Here is a 20,169-nt window from a genome sequence, read left to right on the forward strand (position 1 = left end):
AGTGAACGAAAAAAGAATTCTTTCTTAAATATATCACTAGGGAAAGTGATCTTAATAATGGATAGTTTTTCAGATAGTTTTATATAAATACATTTTTTTGTTGTTGTTATTATATTCAAGAGTGTGTCTACATAAAATAAAATGAAATAGTATAATCAATGTGAAATATAAAATGGTCCTCAGTTATCACAACTCCAAAGACTATAAAGGAGTTGGAACCTTAGTAACCCAGAAGGGTTTAATAAGTGTAATACATCCTTGGACCTGTTGATTTAATGTACAAAATCACCATAAAAATTATTTATAAAATACACCCAATAAGCACTAAGCCCTGTGGGTAAACGCAAAAATTTTTAACAAAAAAATAAATCAGAAGGGAGAAAACAACTCTTAATCTAACTTTAACGTGGAGAAACAATGTCAATACTGAGAGTACAAAAAAGTACTTATGTCCGTTGGCGAAGTTGGTAGTCAAATTATGCCTTTCAAAGTTCATGCTGGAAATCAGCTTTTCAGAGTTCCGTTGCAGGACCAGCAGCCTCCTTCCTCGGGAGCAATGCACTGGGAGATGGCAAAGTATGCCAGGAGAGTGATCGTGAAACTCTGTGTGTGGGAGGGGGTGGGGGGTGGGGGGGAATGGATAAGCTTACCCATAAAACTAGAGGATTATTAAACCTCTGGAATCCCTTACACTTAAGCTGGTGAGGAAGACTTGACAGTTTAAAAATGATGATTGTACCAAAAATCACCTATATTTTAAACATGTTCCTATATTATCCCCACCTATTAACACAAACCCTCTCTGCCAGACCTTTTATTGTAGTCTAAAAACTACCAAACAAACCTATCAGCAGCCCTAAATGTGAATACTCACTCAAAGGAAAAACAAATGTGGAGTGAATTCAGTAACGGGGGGGTGGGGGGGGGGGGGAGTCCAACATCCTAATTGGATTCACCTCAGGGGTATTTTTTAAAGAGGTATCCCAAAAAGTGGGTTTACTACCAGAACGTACCTTTACATCATACGTCACTCCATAGAGTGTCCAAATCACAATCAGTAAATTGTGACACCAAAATAAACTTTAAAGGTGATTACTTTTTTCAAATATCAAAATTCAACAAGAGACAGACCTCAAACATTAACTTCAAAGTTCCCGAGACTGTTACAATTATTCTTCATATAAAAAGTAAATAAAGGCCTCCTTTTACAAAACTGTGATAGCAGTTTCTAGCATGGGGAGCTGCGCTGAATGGCCGAAGATTCCGGTTGGCCCAGGTGCCTAAGGCCCTGCCCATGGGAGGGGCCTTAGGCACGGGCCAACCTAAGATTCCTATTGGCCCAGGTGCCTAAAGACCCCTCCTATGGGCAGGGCCTTAGGCACCTGGGCCAATCAGGCCTTAGGCCCCTCCCTGGTGCATCCTACAATGCACCAGGAAGAGGCAGGCCTACCTCATTCAGATGGAGGTGAGCCTGCAGACAGATGGAGGGAGACACATCCGTCCAGCCATCTTTACAGGTTAGAGGGTATTCAAGGTCCAGTGAGGGGGGGAGGGGGGTTAGGAGGGGTGGGGGGTCCAGGTGGGGGGGGGCTGCAGAATTAATGGGAGATAGGGATTCTGGCAGAAGGGATTGGGCACCCTTCTGCTGGTTATGTTTGAGGGGGGCGGGTTCTGGCAGGAGGGACTGGGCATCCCTCCTGCCACATTTTTATTTTTGGGGGGGGGGACTGGCAGCCATAGCCACGGCTGCTAAACATCATGGCAGTGAGATTCCTTGCTGCGATAAGCTCAGCGGCTTTGTCTACTTACAATGTATGCCAACATTTTGCAGGCCTACATTGTACATGTCTCCTGCTGGCCTTGGGAGACCTGTACGGCTGCTAAGGTCTGCCTAAGGCTACTTCCAGGCCAAACCAGGCGAGCTTAGGCCTCCCTAGGCTCCCGGTGCATCTGCTGTCCTGTTTACAGTGTCGGGAAGCAGGGAGAACGCGACGGCAACGCGAGTCTATCAGGGAGCCCGATATGGACTCCACAATCGACTCGTGTTGCCTTCACAATCTACTGGTCGATCACAATCGACCTTTTGGGCACCCCTGCCCTAAAGTTAACTATAATAAATTGTGGAACTTGGTATGTACTATTTATAGATATGAAGAAAACCATTTGGCTAAAAACCTAAATGTTATAAATCAATGTTAAATTGGTCTGTCTTAAAGTCTCACTTATGTACTTCTTCATTATAGTTTTGTATGCTCTTGGATCCATTATAATGCACTTTGACAATATGTATAGCTAACACATCTATTAGGTTATTATCTATTTACTGTTCTTTTATTTTTTAATTATATATTTTATTAGGCAAAATTCAATAAACATGCCAAGACTTAAAAAAAATAAAACATTTTGCTAATTAACATGTGCAATTTGGCAAAAGCTGTGTATAAATAAAGCCATTTGTTGCCAGATGTTGTTCGAACCAATCAGTTAGTTATATGCTCATTATACTTGGGTGGAGAAGGGATATAATTCATGGAATCATCACTCCCACTCTCCAGGATTAATGAAATATTACTTTTCAACCACTTTATTCTGTACTGTCAGAAACAGCTGAAATGAAAAGACCTTCAAAAACGTTCTGGGTTAAGCTATGCACATAATTACAGAAGAGATAATTACTTCAGCTGGGAACAACACTTCTAAAAGTTTAGGATTCTTTGATGACGTAAGAATTGCAGTTTATTCTCCTTGGGTACTGATGGCTTGAAGAAACAACCCTTTGAAAAGATGAGATGAGGATTGCTACAACCTTTTGGGTTCCCCTAAGAGGAGTCTTAGGGTGGAATCAAAATCATGATCTGAAAGTTAGTGGAGTGAAAGATATAAGTTTGTGTTGAAAGTTTCTGCCATTCATAAGATTGAAGATTTGCTCTTGAGAAGCTGGTTCCCCAATCTGTCCCATCAAATCTCTTATCCATCTACTTTCTAGAACTAAAGAGACAATAGTGAAATACTTCATTACGTTCTGGAGTCTCACTAACAGTAAGTGGTGCCGTTTGACCTTTTTTTTTTATTTTTTCTTAAATACATCACAGGCTCTTTTGAGCAGGAATTCTCTCTTATGTATATGTGTACATCACTACCTATGCCTTGTTGACTGTAGAAATAATAAGTGATAGCAGTAATTTTATTAAATTATAGAAAGCAAATTAAACGGCGTCAAAACAAAACACAAAGGCCCTCCTTTACAATGCCATGCTAACATTTTTAGCGCTTGCCAAGGTGGTAAGACCTCTGTTGCTCATAGGAATTCTATGAGTATCAAAACACTTACCATCACAGATGGCGCTCAAAACTCTAGCGTGGCTAGATACAGGGGGGTAAAAGAAATACAACAAAATTCTAGCCTTGTCTTCAAATAAATCAACTAAATTTTAGTTCATTTGGGAATGCTTTCTAATTGTTGATTTTTGCATGTCCTAGATTTTTTAATACAATCTAACCACTGACTCTATTGATTTGTTAGATCTTCCTTTCAGTCAACCAGCATATATATCAGTAAGAAGATCTCATAAAGATTTATCTTAAGACTTTATACACTCACAGACCTCAGTGATACCGTCTGTATGCCGCTAAACTTTTAGATCATACAGAACAACAGGTATCCCTAATCGTCATCGGTCTCATAATTATTTTACAAAATTTTTTATAAATATTTCAATAGATAAATTTAGATTGAAGTACTCATCTTATACTATGCGGGTGGGGGTAAGCATGCTTTTGAATGGAATGTATGCTAACATATGAACAATCTTAAAACCCACCAAAGGAGCATCAAATAAAAATTAAAATTAAATATACAACAGATGTAGAATGGTGACCTTACATCCAAGGGAGTCATTTACATCCTCTTATCACCCCAGAAGATTTTCTATTCATTCCGGTTTCTTAATGCAAAGAGGGAATAGTTTAAAACGTATTGAAAAATTTGCGTCAGAGCAGTGCACAGTATTTAGCACATCTGCCAGCACTAAAAACCACTTTTGTGGGTTTGTAAAAGAGGGGGAGGGGAGAAATCCACTATAAACATTTAACCCTCCCGTTTACAAAACTGTGCAAGCGCAAGAGGGTTTTAGCACCAGCCGGTGAGCTGAATGTTCTGCGCTTCTTCAGCACTAAAACCTCTTGCACGGTTCTGTAAAAAAAAAAAAAAAAGGGGGGGGAGGGGTAAAAAAAAAGTATTCTAAGTTGACAATCACAATGAAATATCTACAAGACTTATTATCATTGTATTCTTTAAAATGTGCTTGTAATTTTCTTAACTCTCTACCCATATTTCTCTGGTCACATACATAGGTATAATTTTTTCAGATATTAGTAACTGAATGCCAATATATCTTTGACTAACTTAAGAACATAAGAATAGCCTTACTGGGTCAGATCAAAGGTCCATCGAGTCTAGTAGCCCATTCTCATGGTGGTCATCCAGGTCACTAGTACCTGGCCAAAACCCAAAAGTAGCAACATTCCATTCAGAATCCTAAAGAATAGCAAGATTCTGGAACCCCAAAGAGTAACAAAAGATTCTAGAATCCCCCAAAGAATATCAAGATTCCATGCAAAATCTCAAAGAATATAAAGATTCCAGAACCCCAAATAGTTGCAGCATTCCTTGCTACCGATCCAGGGCAAGCAGTGGCTTCCCCCATGTCTTTCTAAATAACATACTATGGACCAGGAAATTGTCCAAACCTTTCGTAAAACCAGCTACGCTATCAGCTCTTACCACAACCTCTGGCAACTCTTTCCAGAGCTTAACTCTGAGTGAAAAAAAATATTTCCTCCTCTTGGTTTTAAAAGTATTTTCCTCTCTTCTTTTTGGCAGATAATTATTTGTTAATGAAAGTAGAAATTTAGTTAAATGAAAAAAAGGTAGTATATAACACTTGTTTGCTAGCCTTTATTTTTAAATAATTCAGGTTCAAGCTTAAGTTTAATAAAATTTGATAAAATCATAATTTCAACAATTCAAAGCAATGTACAATAAAATATGGGGAAGACAGGTAAAATAATTACTAACATAGACATGGACTAACGTCACTGATTAGAATAAAAGGGTTAAGGGGAGAACTACAATTGTGATAGGAAAAAGGCTAACACAGAAGGAAATAATCAGAGCCTCTTAGAAATTTTAACCATCAAAGGCGTCTTTAAATAGAAAAGTTTTTAGTAATCCTTTGAATATTAACTTGGGCCCACATAGAAAATTGTAGGTCTCTGCTTAAAACCTTTTTTGAAAGATAGGGTGCTGTAGCACCGTTCAGAAGTCAAGGAAGGCATCACACTGATATGATGCAAAGCATAAGCCCTACAAATACAACATATCCAAATGAAAACTGGCATTACAGCTAACACACAAACAATTTCACAAATGTTTCCTTTCTGGATTTTTCCCTCTTGTTTTGAAAAGTGTTTATTATCCTATGCAAGTGAAGGATAATAAACACTTTTCAAAAACAATGGTTTACCAAAATGACCCATTTTCCATAATATAAGAAGATTTGCCACTCCTGGGTCAGACCAATGGTGAATCGTGCCCAGCAGTCCGCTCACGCGGCAGCCCTTAGGTCAAAGACCAGTGCCCTATTTGAGTCTAGCCTTTCCTGCGTATGTTCTGTTCCAGTAGGAACTTATCCAACCTTTTCAAGAAAAGGATTCAAGAAAAGATTGGATAAGTTCCTACTGGAACAGAACATACGCAGGTAAGGCTGGACTCAAATAGAGCAGTGGTCTTTGACCTAAGGGCCACCGCGTGAGCCAACAGCAGGGCACGATGGTCTGACCCAGGAGTGACAAATCTTATGTTCTTATATTATGTAAAATGGGTCATTTTGATAAACCATTGTTTCTGAAAAGTGGTTATTATCCTTCACTTGCATATGAGAGACATATGCCTTTATCTTTAATAATATTTGATATATTGCTAAAACAAGGCCTGAAAAAGATGTCAAGGTGGTTTGCATACATTACTAGAAAACAATACAAAATAATTTAAGATAATGTAACAAAAGAAGAAGAAAAACAGAAAAGATAATAAAAAGTTGTTAAAACTAAACATTAATAATTCAGCCCTGAAATTAATATAATATTTGTAATTGGCACCGGGGCCCTCTCCCCATGCCAGCGAAAATCAACAGGAGGGATGCCAACTTCCTCCTGCCATGGTGACCCCTCCACATGAGAAAAATTATCAGGAGGGATGCCTACTCCCTCCTGCCAACAAAGCCCCCCCCCCTGTAAATGAAAAATGGCAGAAGGGATGTCTACTCCCTCTTGCCAGGTGAACTCCCCCCACCCATGGCAGTGAAAATGGCAAGAAGGATACCCACTCCTTCCTGTGAACAGAGTCCCCCCACGCCAGGTGCCTCCCCGAGCCATTCCCTCCCCCCAAAAAAAGGCAGGAAGGATGCCCACTCCCTCCTGTCACTGGTAGCAGGGGGATATGCAGGGGGATCTTATGTAGGGGGATCTTATGCAAGGGGATCTTACTGACAGAGAATAAGAGGGTGGTGATCTAATTTGAAAGGTTTGAAAATTGAGTGAGGGAATATGCTGGCCCCTTTAAACAAGTGTTTGAGAATACTGGGCCATGTATCAGCAGTGCTCAGCATTCAGCACGCCGGCTGGTGCTATAAACTGCTTTCACGGTTTTGTAAAAAGGGGGAGAAATTATATAGGCCCCCCCCTTTCATCAAGCTGTGTTAGCGTGTTTTTAGCACTGGCCGATGTGGCAGAGCTTTTAACGCAATGGCCAGTGATTTAAAAAAAAACCTTAACACAGCTTGATAAAAGGGGGCCTAAATAATTTCTCTCCCTTCTTACAAAACATCAGAGCAGCACAGAGAATTCAATGTACTGGCTGGCACTAAAAGCCGCGTTTGCGGTTTTGTAAAACGGGTTGTTTATTTGTTACTTTTACATTCTTATGGCTGAAAGTAGGGGCTATTAGACTTTATATTAAATTAACTCAAAGCTTGTTTTTTTTTGGGGGGGTGGGGGGGGTGGGAGGGAGTATCATAATAGCAACATTAAACACAAGCTGTGTTGTTCAGTTTCACTAAGACTGAGATGTGTCTTCATTTCTATGCCTTGTGTGACATTTTGAATAAACTGTGCTTTATTCTTTTAACCTATGATTTAGTGAAATCATCTCCTCTTCCTACATTTTAGCTTCTCTTGCTTCATTCCGGTTAAGCCTTGGAAGGATGCAAGGAGGAAACCAAACAAAAGTGACCGAATTCATTCTTTATGGGCTCACCATGAATTGGAGATCACAAGTTGCTCTGTTTGCACTGTTCCTAGTGCTCTACTTTCTCATACTGATTGGAAATATATCCATCATCACGTTGGTGAAGTACAACACCTCCCTCCAGAAACCTATGTACATTTTCCTTTGCAACCTGTCTTTTCTTGAAATATGGTACACGACTTCTATTATTCCCAAAATGCTTTCTGGCTTACTTTCTGAGATTAACTCTATTTCATTCAAAGGTTGTTTTATACAGTTCTACTTCTTCTTCAGCTGTGGTGCAACTGAGCATTTTCTTCTCACCGTCATGGGTTACGACCGATATCTGGCTATCTGTCATCCTCTCCGCTACAATATCTTAATGAGCAATAACAAATGTTTTTGGTTTTCTGCTTCTTGCTGGATTCTTGGGTTCCTCTGGGCATTGTTTCCCATAATAGTAATATCAAATTTGAATTTCTGTGGCCCAAATAAGATTAATCATTTCCTCTGTGACCCAGGACCTCTTATGGAACTCTCTTGTATGAGAGACTATTCAACAGAAGTGGTCGTTACAGTATATATTGCTTTATTGTTACTCAGTAACTCCTCCTGTACTTTCATCTCCTATGCTTTCATTATACGAACTATATTAAGAATCCCATCTGCATCTGGGCGCCGTAAGGCCTTCTCTACTTGTGCCTCCCACCTGATGGTGGTGTCCATTATATTTGGGTGTGTTATCTATATGTACATTAGGCCTTCAGGGAATCACCCGTTTCCCTTTGATAAAGTAATAGCAGTGTTCTACACAGTTGTGACTCCTCTATTGAATCCAGTAATCTACACCCTAAGGAACAAGGAGGTCCTGGAGGTGGTGAAAAAGGTGATAAGATTCTAGGAATGTATTCTTCACTTTGCCTATACGAGGAGCCGCAGGAAAGTTCTCAGCCCAACCAATAAGAGAATGAAGTGAAAAGTGTAAGTTTCATGGTTCCACATCATTCTCTTCTTGGTTGGGTTGAGAACTTTCCAATGTCCCCTCGTATTGTGATATCATAATGCCTCATTCCACCAATGCGTAAGAGTCAACCTCATCGGTGTTGTCACAATGGCTTGGTTTCCCTATAATTGTGCCCATTTACTAGATGCATTTGCCTCATTGAAATTAAAAGCGTGGAATAACTTATGAGTTTCGTGGCTCCACAACATTCTCTTCTTGGTTGGGCTAAGAACTTTTCAGTGGTCCTTCATATTGTGATGTCATAATACCTCATTCCACCAATTCCTATTTAGTATTTAGCAAAATGCTTCTCAAACCTGTCCTTAGGAAAGCCAGGATTTCTAAATATCTCTTTCTAATATATATATTTTTTAAACCTATTTTACACATAGCATAGAGATTGGAATTGAGAAATTCAGCTCTGGACATTCTTAATTCCAGCAGTATTTTAGAAAAAAAAAAAATCTAGCAGTACAGAGCCTTTTATATAATACTTGCAGGAGTGAATGCACATTTTTGGCAGCATGCGAAGTGGGAGAAGTCCAGCAGCTTCCACATTTAGGTATCAGCATTTACACCTGGAAGTAGTGATTCACAAACTTCCATATATAAATTGCTGAATCATTTGGCAAACCCATATATGTAAGTGCTGCCAATTAAGTGGGTGAGGCCTTGATTTTAACTTGTTTCATTTTGAAGGCAGAAATAAATGCTTGAGTACCTGATTGTAAAACTGCTTAGATAACCTTGATAGGCGGTATATAAAATCCTAATAAACTTGAAACTTATAAAATCTGACATGGACATTTTTGCCCCATATCCATAAATTATTTTTTCTAAAATGGTGAATAGACTTGGAGATTGTAGTCTAGTTCACAGTTCTTTAACCGCCGGTCCGCGGACCGGTGTCGGTCCGCAGAAAATTCCTGCCGGTCCGCACAGGACCGGCGAGATGGACGCCGTTAAAATTCCTGCCCCGGTGGTGTTCGCAGAAATCTTCTGTTCCTCCCAGCCTCGGGCGATCAAGACAGGCTGCTGATGTCGGGCATTCCCTCTGTGAGTCTCGCCTATGCGGAAACAGGAAGTTGAAACAAAATAGGCGGAACTCAGAGAGGGAAGGTCCCGACGTCGGCAGCCTGTCTTGATCGCTGCCCCTGCTGAGTGGCCGAAGAGGGCCGCGGGTAAAGTGCAGGAAGAGAGGAGATGGTCAGCGTGCGCGAGGAGGTCAGCGTGTCGATTGGGGCCATCAGCAGCGTTTGTGCTGAGAGTCTGCCCATGTGCAGGATGCGGCAAGTAGGGGCCTCCGGCTTATCTTGGGCGGCAGGACCTGCGGTGCAAAGCTGTTTTTGCCGGCTTGGGGGGGGGGGGGTCGCGAATATGCAGGGCACAGCAGGAGTAAGATCATGGGGAGCCTTCAACAGTGGCTGTCTCCTCTCCTAGCAGCTCTGTACTTACCAGGTCAGTGATTCACTTTGGCAACTTCCCCTTTCCTCAGAGGCGGCAATGGACCCAAGGCTGCCTAAGGAAATCACTGCTGCAGGCAAGTACTGAGATCTGCTGGAAGGAGAGGAAGCCACTGTTGGAGGCTGGGAAGCTGATGGATAAAGGGAGAGCTGCTACTGCACCTGGAGAGAGGTAGAAAGAGAAATGCTGCTGGGAGGGGAAGAGGGAAAGAGATGGGAAGAGAGCTACTGTTGGATAGGGGGGAGGAGGGAAGGGAGAAGGTAAAAAGGAAGGAAACAGCTGGCAGGGAGATTAGAGGGAAAGGGGAGAGACAGGAATGAGAAAGTAGAGAGAGATTGATGCTGGAAAGGGGGTCAGCAGAGAAATGAGAGAGGGATAAAGATGCTAGATCTGGTGTAGGAGAGATAAAAATGAAGAAAGCAGTGAAGCTGGAATGAATGATGTAAAAAGGAGAGAGGAGGCACAGGCTGGATGGAAAGGGGAGAGGGGCATAGAAAGAAGTCAGATACATATGGAAGGGGGAGAGGCCAGACAGTGGATGGAATGGGCAGATGCTGGAAGGAAGAGTGGAAAGAAGATGAAAGCAGAGACCACAAAAGGTAGAAAAAAATCATTTTATTTCTATTTTGTTATTACAATATATCAGATTTGAAATATATATCCTGCTAGAGACATAATTGGGGACTGCAAAGCCTAACACTATTCCTATCATGTGTGACTGCAGTATTCTGTTAGCATGATATTTCTGTGTAGCATTCTGTAATAATTTGGCTTGTTCAGTTTTCTTGATAGTAGAGGGGATATATGTGAAGGGGAGGGGAGACAGGGGTTTTTTTGGTCCTTGCTCTGAATATTTATATTTATAAAATGACAATTGTACAGAATATTGTTTCTTTTTATACTTTAATAAAATACGTTCAATATAAAATCATAACTAAGGCTTGTGCAGATGGGATCAGAAGGTTTGTGGGGACCGAGCTTGCGGAGACGGGGCGAAAATGTGTTTTTTTATTTCGGTCTTAGTAGTTTGCCGGTCCACAAAATAATTATTTTATTTATGCCGGTCCACGGGTGTAAAAAGGTTGAAGAACACTGGTCTAGTTCATGCCAGGCCCTCTCCACTTGAAATGTCTCTGAAGTATGTACCTCAATGTGTCACTAGTGACTTTCTGAAATGGTCTTTAAGCATGTATGTGAAATGTACATATGAATGTCACTACTTATTTGTGGATGTGTTTACCCTATTACTATATTATCTAGAGAGTTCCAAAATAAACTTTGATTTTCTTGAATGCATTTTGTTGATTTTGTTTATAATTCTATTAGATCTGATTTTTTATCACATTGCGTAAATTCCTTTGTCATGCATCAGCCAGTAAGCATGACTCAACAAGTTTTAATCTAAGCAAAGGTTTCTGTATTAGAACACATGACACTGCAGATTCATTGATCTATAGTACAGCAGTGTCCCTCAAACTTTCTCGAGCTGGAGCACACTAAAGGTAGTAGCCATGGCTGGAGGCACCCAGTTCGCAGACATCACCATAATGACATCACGCATATGAGTGACATCAAGTCAACATCCGCGCATGTGCAGAGGCCCTCCAGTTGGGCCCTGAGATGACAGTAGGGGGTGCCAACAGGGAAGAGGGTTGGAGAGGAGAGGCACTGGCGCCAGCTGATTGCCCACAGCAGTATTTCTCAACTACTTCAAGCTAAGTACCCCCTAAGTCTAACAAATATCAACTGAGTACCCCAACCACAGACCTCCCTAGGCCCACCCAAGCTCTGCCCCAGATCCCTTCCCCTTTACTAATTGTAATGCAGTTTTTTCCATTCATTTTTCATATACACAGCAGATATAAATTCTCAAAACTGACACATTTCAATCACTATATTGAAAATAAAATCATTTTACCTGCCGGCGATCCTCTGCAGGCTGCTATAATTAGCTTTAAAGGTGAGACTGGGAGGCCAGGGGGGAAGCCGGAGAACGCTAGAAAGAAGGAGGAAACATGCAGGCCTTTGGCGAATTGGGCAGTGCTGGTGCTGTACCACGTGGCAGGCACCTCTCTTCCTTCTCAGTGTGCCGTGGCACACTTGGAATCTCAGGAGGCACACAGTTTCAGATTCACTGATCTACAGGGTGAGGGCAAGAAAAAGTAACTCGACAGTTTTTGCAGTTTTCTCAGCACCTGTTTTTAATTTGAATGAGAAATGTTTATTCATCATACTTTCATATTATTATTAAACAGTATTTATTTATATCCCATCCTCCCAGAAGAGCTCAGAACGGGTTACAAGATTACATAAATAATAAGACATTACAGGGTTTACATAATAAGGGATAACAGGGTTTAAATAATAAGGCAGAACATGGTATAGTAATGTAGAGCATGACAGTACATTTTAGGTCATGACATGATAGGACAATACATAGGGGAGCATGACAGTAGGATATGACAGGACAAGACCTCATACATCATAATGATGTCATAAGCTTTGTGTGACATTGCAGTAACTAATAGAGCTTGTCAGAACTTTATAATGCCTAATAGTTACAAAGCATGTAAGGCAGTACTTAGAGCATGGCAGTGCATTTGGATTTATTTATTTAAAAGACATATCAACCATCTATACAGATAACAACAATACATACAGAATTAAAACATGTCAGTACATGGTATGGCAGACAATACATACAGGAGCATGGCAGGAACATGACAGTGCATGGCCTGGAAGGACAATACATACCTATGAATGATAATATATGCTAGTTGTGATATAGCATGGAATGTCTGGCAAAGTGTAGAAGTATCGGCAATGATAGTGCATGACAGTATGTGACATGGCAAGTAGATAACCGTGAAAAACTATCCCCATGCCATTCTTTAGTGTCTATCTCAACCTCAGTCCTTCTACATCAGCATTCTTCAATACAAGGCTTGAGGGTGAGTGGCTGTGACCATTCATACTCTGATTCTTATGTGAGCCAAGAATAGGACAATGAAGCCATTGTGACATCATTGTGGAGGCTGGCTCTTAGGCATTGTCGAATGAGGCTTTATGACATCACAATCTCAGCTCTGGAATGTTGCTATTTTTTGGGTTTCGGGCAGGTTCTTGTGACCTGAATTGGCCACTGCTGGAAACTGGGCTTGATGATCCTTCGGTCTGTCCCAGTATGGGACCATGCCGTGTCTTTTGTGGTTAGAAGAGCAAAAAGAGAATATGAAGAGAAGCTAGCCAGGGAAGCGCAAAATTTCAAACCATTCTTCAGATATGTCAAAGGGAAGCATCCAGCAAGGGAGGAGGTGGGACCCCTGAATGACGGAGATAGGAAAGGAGTGGTGAAGAAAGAAAAAGAAGTGGCAGATAGACTAAACATGTTCTTTTCATCAGTATTTACAAAAGAGGACACATCCAACATGCCAGAACCTGAAAAAATATTTAAAGGAGATCAAGCGGAAAAATTAACATCCATGATGTACACAAGCAGATATATAGATTAAAAACTGACAAATCTCTGGGCCCGGATGGAATCCACCCTAGGGTATTGAAAGAACTAAAGGAGGAAATAGTGGAATTACTACAGCAGGTTTGTAATCTACCCCTGAAAACAGGCATGATCCCGGAGGATTGGAAGATAGCTAATGTTATGCCCATCTTTAGAAAAGGATCAAGAGGTGACCCGGGGAACTACAGACCGGTAAGAATGACTTCGGTTCTGGGGAAGATGGCAGAAGCGCTGATAAAAGACAGCATCAATGAGCATCTAGAAAGGAATAAACTGATGAAAACAAACCAATATGGCTTCTGCAAGGGAAGATCGTGCCTAACGAATTTGAAGGTATAAACTTCATCGAAGGTATAAACAAACGGATGGACAAAGGGGACCTCTTAGACATCATATACTTAGATTTCCAAAAAACCTTTGACAAGATACCCCATGAACACCTACTTCGGAAACTGAAGAACCATGGGGTGGAAGGAGACATACATAGATGGATCAAAAATTGGTTGACAGGTTGAAAGCAAAGGGTAAGAGTGAAGGGCCACTAGTTGGACTGGAGGAGAGTCATGAGTGGTGTTCCGCAAGGGTCGGTACTCGGACCGCTGCTGTTCAATGTATTTATAAATGATCTAGAAACAGGGACAAAGTGCGAACTAATAAAATTCGCAGACGACACCAAAATATTTAGTGGTTGGGACTAAAGAGGACTGTGAGAAACTACAAATGGACATAAACAAGCTAGAAGAGTGGGCGATGAGATGGCAGATGAAGTTTAATGTAGAGAAATGTAAAGTCTTGCATGTAGGAAACAGAAACCCAAAGTACAATGGGAGGGCTGATAATGGGTGAAAGTACCCAAGAAAAGGTCTTGGGGGTAATAGTGGACAACACAATGAAGCCGTCGGCACAGTGCGCAGCGGCCTCTAAGAAGGCAAATAGAATGCTGGGTACTATCAAGAAAGGTATTACAACCAGAACGAAAGAAGTTATCCTGCCGTTGTATTGGGCGATGGTGTGCCGGCATCTGGAGTACTGCGTCCAATATTGGTCACCGTACCTTAAGAAGAATATGGTGATACTCGAGAGGGTTCAGAAAAGAGCGATGCGATTGATAAAAGGTATGGAAAACCTTTCATATACTGAAAGATTGGAGAAATTGGGGCTCTTTTCCCTAGAAAAACGGAGACTTAGAGGAGACATGCTAGAGATCATGAAGGGCATGGAGAAAGTGGAGAGGGACAGATTTTTCAAACGTTAAAAAACTACAAGAACGAGAGGGCATTCGGAAAAAATAAAAGGGGACAGATTCAGAACCAATGCTAGGAAGTTCTTCTTCACTCAAAGGGTGGTGGACACCTGGAATGTGCTTCCAGAGGGTGTGATAGGACAGAGTATGGTTTTGGGGTTCAAGAAGGGATTAGATAATTTCCTGAAGGAAAAGGTGATAGAAGGGTATAGATAGAGGATTACTATACAGGTCCTGGATTTGATGGGCCGCCGCGTGAGCGGACTGCTGGGCATGATGGACCTCTGGTCTGACCCAGCGGAGGCACTGCTTATGTTCTTAAGTTCTTTAGTATTTATCTCAACCTCAGTTCTTCTACACCAGCATTCTCTAATGCAAGGCTTGAGGGCCAGTGGCTGTGCCCATTCATACTCTGAGTCTTCCCTCCCTCCTTAAAGAATGACATGGAGATAGTTTTATGTGGTTATCTGAGGGGACGGGAACAGTGATGAATTTGGTCACCATGTCATTCTCTAGATACAATTAACTAAGTGTCAGAATATTCCAGTCACTGGAAATGTTCAAAGGACCAGATTCCATATAGCCCACCTAAAGTTATGTGCTAATATTAGCACCAATTCTATAAAAATTAGGCACCCATTATAGAATCACGCTTAGCACCAACCTAACATGCATAGGCATCACTAGGTGCCCTAAATTAAGGCATACCCTATATATGTCAGAATTATCTTCATCTAAATACCTGTGTCTAAGTTAGATACCTAATGATCTCATGCATAACTTGAAAACACACCCACGTTCTGCCTCTACCGATGACCACTTTTACTGTAGGTGCTTTGGACAAGACACCTACTTTTAAGAGAATTTTGTTTTTTTTAATTAAGCCCCTAACTTTCAATTAAGTCCAATTATGAGGTGTTCAGTGCCAATGTCAGTATCAATTAATCCTATTAATTAAGGCCCCCTTTTACCAAGTCACATTAGGGTTTTTATTGCTGGATGCCGCTGTAAAAGCTCCGACACTGATAGGAATTGTATGAGCACTGGAGCTTTTACCACAGTGGCCGATAATAAAAAAAAACACCCAAACGCGGCTTGATGAAGGGGGCCTAATATAGGCGCCAATATCAGCACATAACTTTAGGCATTTATTGTATCTGGACCAAAGTCTCTACCCCAAACTTTAACACAGGCCTTCAGTCACTTTGGGAAGTTCTTAACAGTCTTGTTGATCAGTCCTGGTGACAGTCTGTCCCAGATAATCTGCAATATTTCCTTAAGTTTGGTTATTATTTGGGGGGCTTTGGGTGAAACTTGTGATAGGCTTATAGCTTTGCTTCACAGATATAGTAGGACAATGGGTTTAGGTCAAATTCAAATTACTCTCTGAATTAGTAATTAGTAATGGTATAGAAGCTTTCAATAAACAATAAACTGTGATATCATTAACAGAAAGGTGGTTCCCTGTTTTTATTTGTTCAAATAATGGATAATGTTACAATGAAAACATTTTTGAATATGAGAAAATCATGGTTGGTCACACTAAAAAGTCTGTAATTTCACTGTTTAAAGATAATCTTGTTCCACTTGGCATTTATAGATAGTAACTGCAAATAAAAGCCATGAAATTTCAAGTGGTTGCTGAGAAAACAGCAAAAAAAAACAAAACAAAAAACAAACAAACCCAGAAAAACCCCAAACAAAATACTACAGGGTTACCTTTTTTTGCCTTGCCCTGTATATCCACTGTACCCCAGATATAACATAGTCAGTCTCTGTAAAACACTAGTTATCTTCTGGCAGGCCTTTTACCCATATACCTCAATTTTGCTATCACAGAAATAAATTAAAAGGTGCAATATTCAGTGGTCAGGGTGGGGGTACTAAAGAACATATCACACAAGGTGCTACTCCATTCAGAAAGCACCTGGATGGAGGAAACTGGATTTCTGTGTTGTATAAAACATGTTTTGCTTTTGAAAGTAGGGAATGCCTTGGGATCACGTGAGCAGGAATCATGGGAGAAGGGAAGAGGATGCTGGGGAGTTTAAGTCTTAGGCAAATGATGGTGCACATCAGTCTACTCCAGTGTTTCTTAACCTTTTCAAGCCAAGTACCCCCTAAGCCTAACAAATACTAACCGAGTACCTCTGCCCAAGCTCCTCCCCAGACCCATCCAAATTGCGCCCCTGACCCACCCAAACTGCACCCCTGTCTCCACCCCCCATAATAATAGTACTAATTGTAATGCAATGTCTTCCATCCATTTTTCATATGCACATAGTATAATCTTATTAATACATAATAGTAATCAAAAAATTATAAAAACACAAAGCACACTGCATGCAGAGAAAATGTTAATTATCATTTATATTCAGGGGGTGGGTTCAAGGAGATCAAGGCAGATGACTTTAAAATATGCAATGTCATTTCAGTAAAAACTATAGAAAAATAGACAAATATAGTGCAAAAATATAGACAGCAGATATAAATTTTCAAAACTGACACATTTTGATCACTAAATTGAAAATAAAATCATTTTTCCTACCTTATTGTCTGGTGATTTCATGAGTCTCTGGTTGCACTTCCTTCTGACTGTGCATCCAATATGTCTTCCCTTCTTTCTGCCTCCTGCAAGCTTCCTCTCCTCCAGACCTCATTCCATTCCCCAACCAACATCTCTGTCTGTCCCTCCATGAGTCCAACTTTTTCTTCCTCTCTCCCTGCCTGCCCCCTCCACTGAAGACACCATCACTGATTTTTCCCTGCCCCTTCACCAAAGCCGACCTTGACACCCGACACACTCCATTTCCACTCCCACCCCCCCTGCCGCCACCATAACAGCCACCTGATATGCTCCATTAATAATAATAATAATAATAATTTTATTTCTTATATACCGCTATACCATAAGTTCAAACGGTTAACAACAAGATACATACAAAGAGAGTATGAGATGTTTACAACAAGATACATACAATGGGGGTATGAGATGTAAGGGGAAAAGAAAAAAGTACTTTCTGGGATACAAATTACAAATGGAAGAGAACCAAGTTGGATTGAATCAAAAGAAAGTATCTAGTCAGGGATTGGGGTGCAGGGGAAAACAATTTGGGTGGAATACAAATACAAATGGGAAGAGCATGAGTTAATCTAAAATCAAGAGAATTGGGGATTGGGATGAGGATAACTGAGGGGGATGGACAAGAATTGGGATTAGAATTTGTTAAAGAGATGGGTCTTCAGTGATTTTCTGAAGTCAGCATATGAAGTGGCCTCGAGTATGGGTTTTATGAGCCATGTGTTCAGTTTGATTGCCTGGAATGATAACATTCTGTCAAGGAACTTCTTGTAATGACATGATTTCAGGGATGGGTAATTAAAGAGATTTATTCTGCTAGAGCACCTGGCCCTGCACCCCTGTTGCATGCGGCCAGCCCACAAGCCTTCCCCCTGATGTCAATTTTGACATTGGAGAGAAGGTTCCAGATGGGCCGGAAACTTCTCTCTGACGTCAGACTTGATGTCGGTGGAAGGCTTGTGGGCTGGCTGCATGCAGACACTGCACATGCCTGTCCCATTTCTGTTGCAGTGGTGGCAGGGGGGTGGGAATGGAAATGGAGCGTGTTGGGTGTCAAGGTCGGCTTTGGTGACGGGGCAGGGAAAAATGGAGCATGTTGGGTTGCAGTTCTGGTGGCAGTGGCAGGGGGTGGGAATGGAGTGTGTTGAGTAGCAGGGTCAGCTTCAATGGTGGGGCATGGAGGAAGCGGTGGTGGCTTCAGCAGGGGGACAGGCAGGGACAGATCCCAGGTGGCAGTCAGCCCGCATACCCCCAACAGGTGGCCCATGTACCCCCTGAGAAACACTGGTGTAGTCTGAACTGTATTAAATTTTTACCTGTTCTTCCCGTGTTGTTGCTGACAAAATGACATTGTCATAGGGGTTAAGTTGTAGTGGGTACCCAAGCTAGAGGTTATTGTTCTAGTGGGTAGCAGATTATGGAGGACTGGATGGTGGCGATGTTTGGGCTGTCGTAGCTTAGCATTGTGGGTTGCCAAGTCATAAATATTGTAGTTACCTAGTAATATAACACTGGGGAGTTTACAAAGGAGGGTCTTCAGATATGAGGTGTCTTCTACTTAGATGGTAATATGGGCCCATAACCCATATCTGTTTGTCACTCCCTCTATAGTTTCCCACCCTATCTACCTCATCAATCCTTTTGTAATTACCTACTTGAGCAGAGTGTACTGTATAGATTCAACCTTTTGCCCTGTTTGTCTATCACAATTAGATTGTAAACTCTTTTGAGCAGGGACAGTCTCATGCATGTTATTGTTCAGCGCTGTGTGCACCCAGTAGTAGTAGCAGAAAGGGATGAGAGAGAAGGATTAGTCCATTACCTGTAATGTATGATCTCCATTATATATGTTCTAGCCTGTGCTGTCATAAAATAATGCGCATTATTATAAAAATGCATGATTTTGCTAATTGACATATGACTTTTGAAATAAATTGTGAGTTAATAAAGCTGTGGCAGGGCAGATATTATTCCAATCAGTTGCTAATTACACTTTTGCCCAGTTCCATGATTGATGAAATATTAATCTTCAACCCCTTGATTCTCTACTGTCAGAAACAGCTGAGATGGAAAGACTTTAACCCTTTCAGGACCAAGGGACATATTTGTCCCATAACTTTAAAATCCTATAAATTTTGATTGGGATAGTCTACAGTTCTAAATTTGATATGTACGGATTCCATATGATACTGCCTTTATGTAAACAAACTGGTTCCGACATTCATTCATTAGCGTCGTTGACAGATTGACGAGAAGATTCACTTGCCACACTGTCCATAAGCCAGAAGTGTGATTTTTTTAAATAAAAATAATGATATTTCACAAAAAAAAATCAATTTTTTGGCATCTGCAAGCCCTTTTTACCATAAAAATGTCGTCAAAACCACAAAAATTGGCCTACGATCCTTATGGTCCTGAAAGGGTTAAAAAAAAAAAACAACTTTCTGTGTTAAGCTATGCACATAATTACAGAAGAATTAATAATGTCAACTGGGTACAGAATTTCTAAATGTTCAGGAATATATGATGACCTAAGATTTGCAGTTTATTCTCCCTGGGTACTGCTCTCTTGCATGAAACAACCCTTTAAAAAGATGGCATGAAGAATGCCACTGTCTTATGAGTTCTCTGGAAAGAAGAAGAGCCTCGGAGAGAAGCTAAAATCATAGTGGAGTGAAAGATAGAAGTCTGTGTTTCAAGTTTCTGCCATTCATAAAATGGAAGATTTGCCCTTGAGAAGCCACCTTTGAAATCTTTTCCATCAGGTTTCTTATCCATCTGCTTTCTAGAACTGAAGAGACAATAGTCAAATACTTTATTACAAGTTGTCCGGGAGTCTCGCTAACAGTAAGTGATGCCGTTTGACCTGCTTACTTTTTCTTAAATAAATTGCAGGAACTTTTGAGCAGGAATTCTCTTTTATGTATATGTGTACATCACTGCCTATGTCTTGTTGACTGTATAAATTATAAGTGGTGGCAGTAATTGTATTAAATTCTAAAAATCAAATTAAATGGTACCAAAACTAAACACTAAAATAAATACCACAAAATTATTGCCTTGTCTTCAAATAAAT

General features: G+C 40.8%; 1 protein-coding gene across 1 annotated transcript; it reads left to right on the forward strand.

Annotated features, from left to right (window-relative positions):
* Nucleotides 1-7,262: 7,262 nt before the first annotated feature.
* LOC117349701 (olfactory receptor 11G2-like) lies at nucleotides 7,263-8,186 on the forward strand. The gene has a single exon (XM_033923295.1). The coding sequence runs from the start codon at nucleotides 7,263-7,265 to the stop codon at nucleotides 8,184-8,186; it is 924 nt and encodes a 307-aa protein (XP_033779186.1).
* Nucleotides 8,187-20,169: the final 11,983 nt, after the last annotated feature.

The sequence above is a fragment of the Geotrypetes seraphini genome, chromosome 16 (genome assembly GCF_902459505.1).
Source record: "Geotrypetes seraphini chromosome 16, aGeoSer1.1, whole genome shotgun sequence".
Classification (NCBI taxonomy): domain Eukaryota; kingdom Metazoa; phylum Chordata; class Amphibia; order Gymnophiona; family Dermophiidae; genus Geotrypetes; species Geotrypetes seraphini.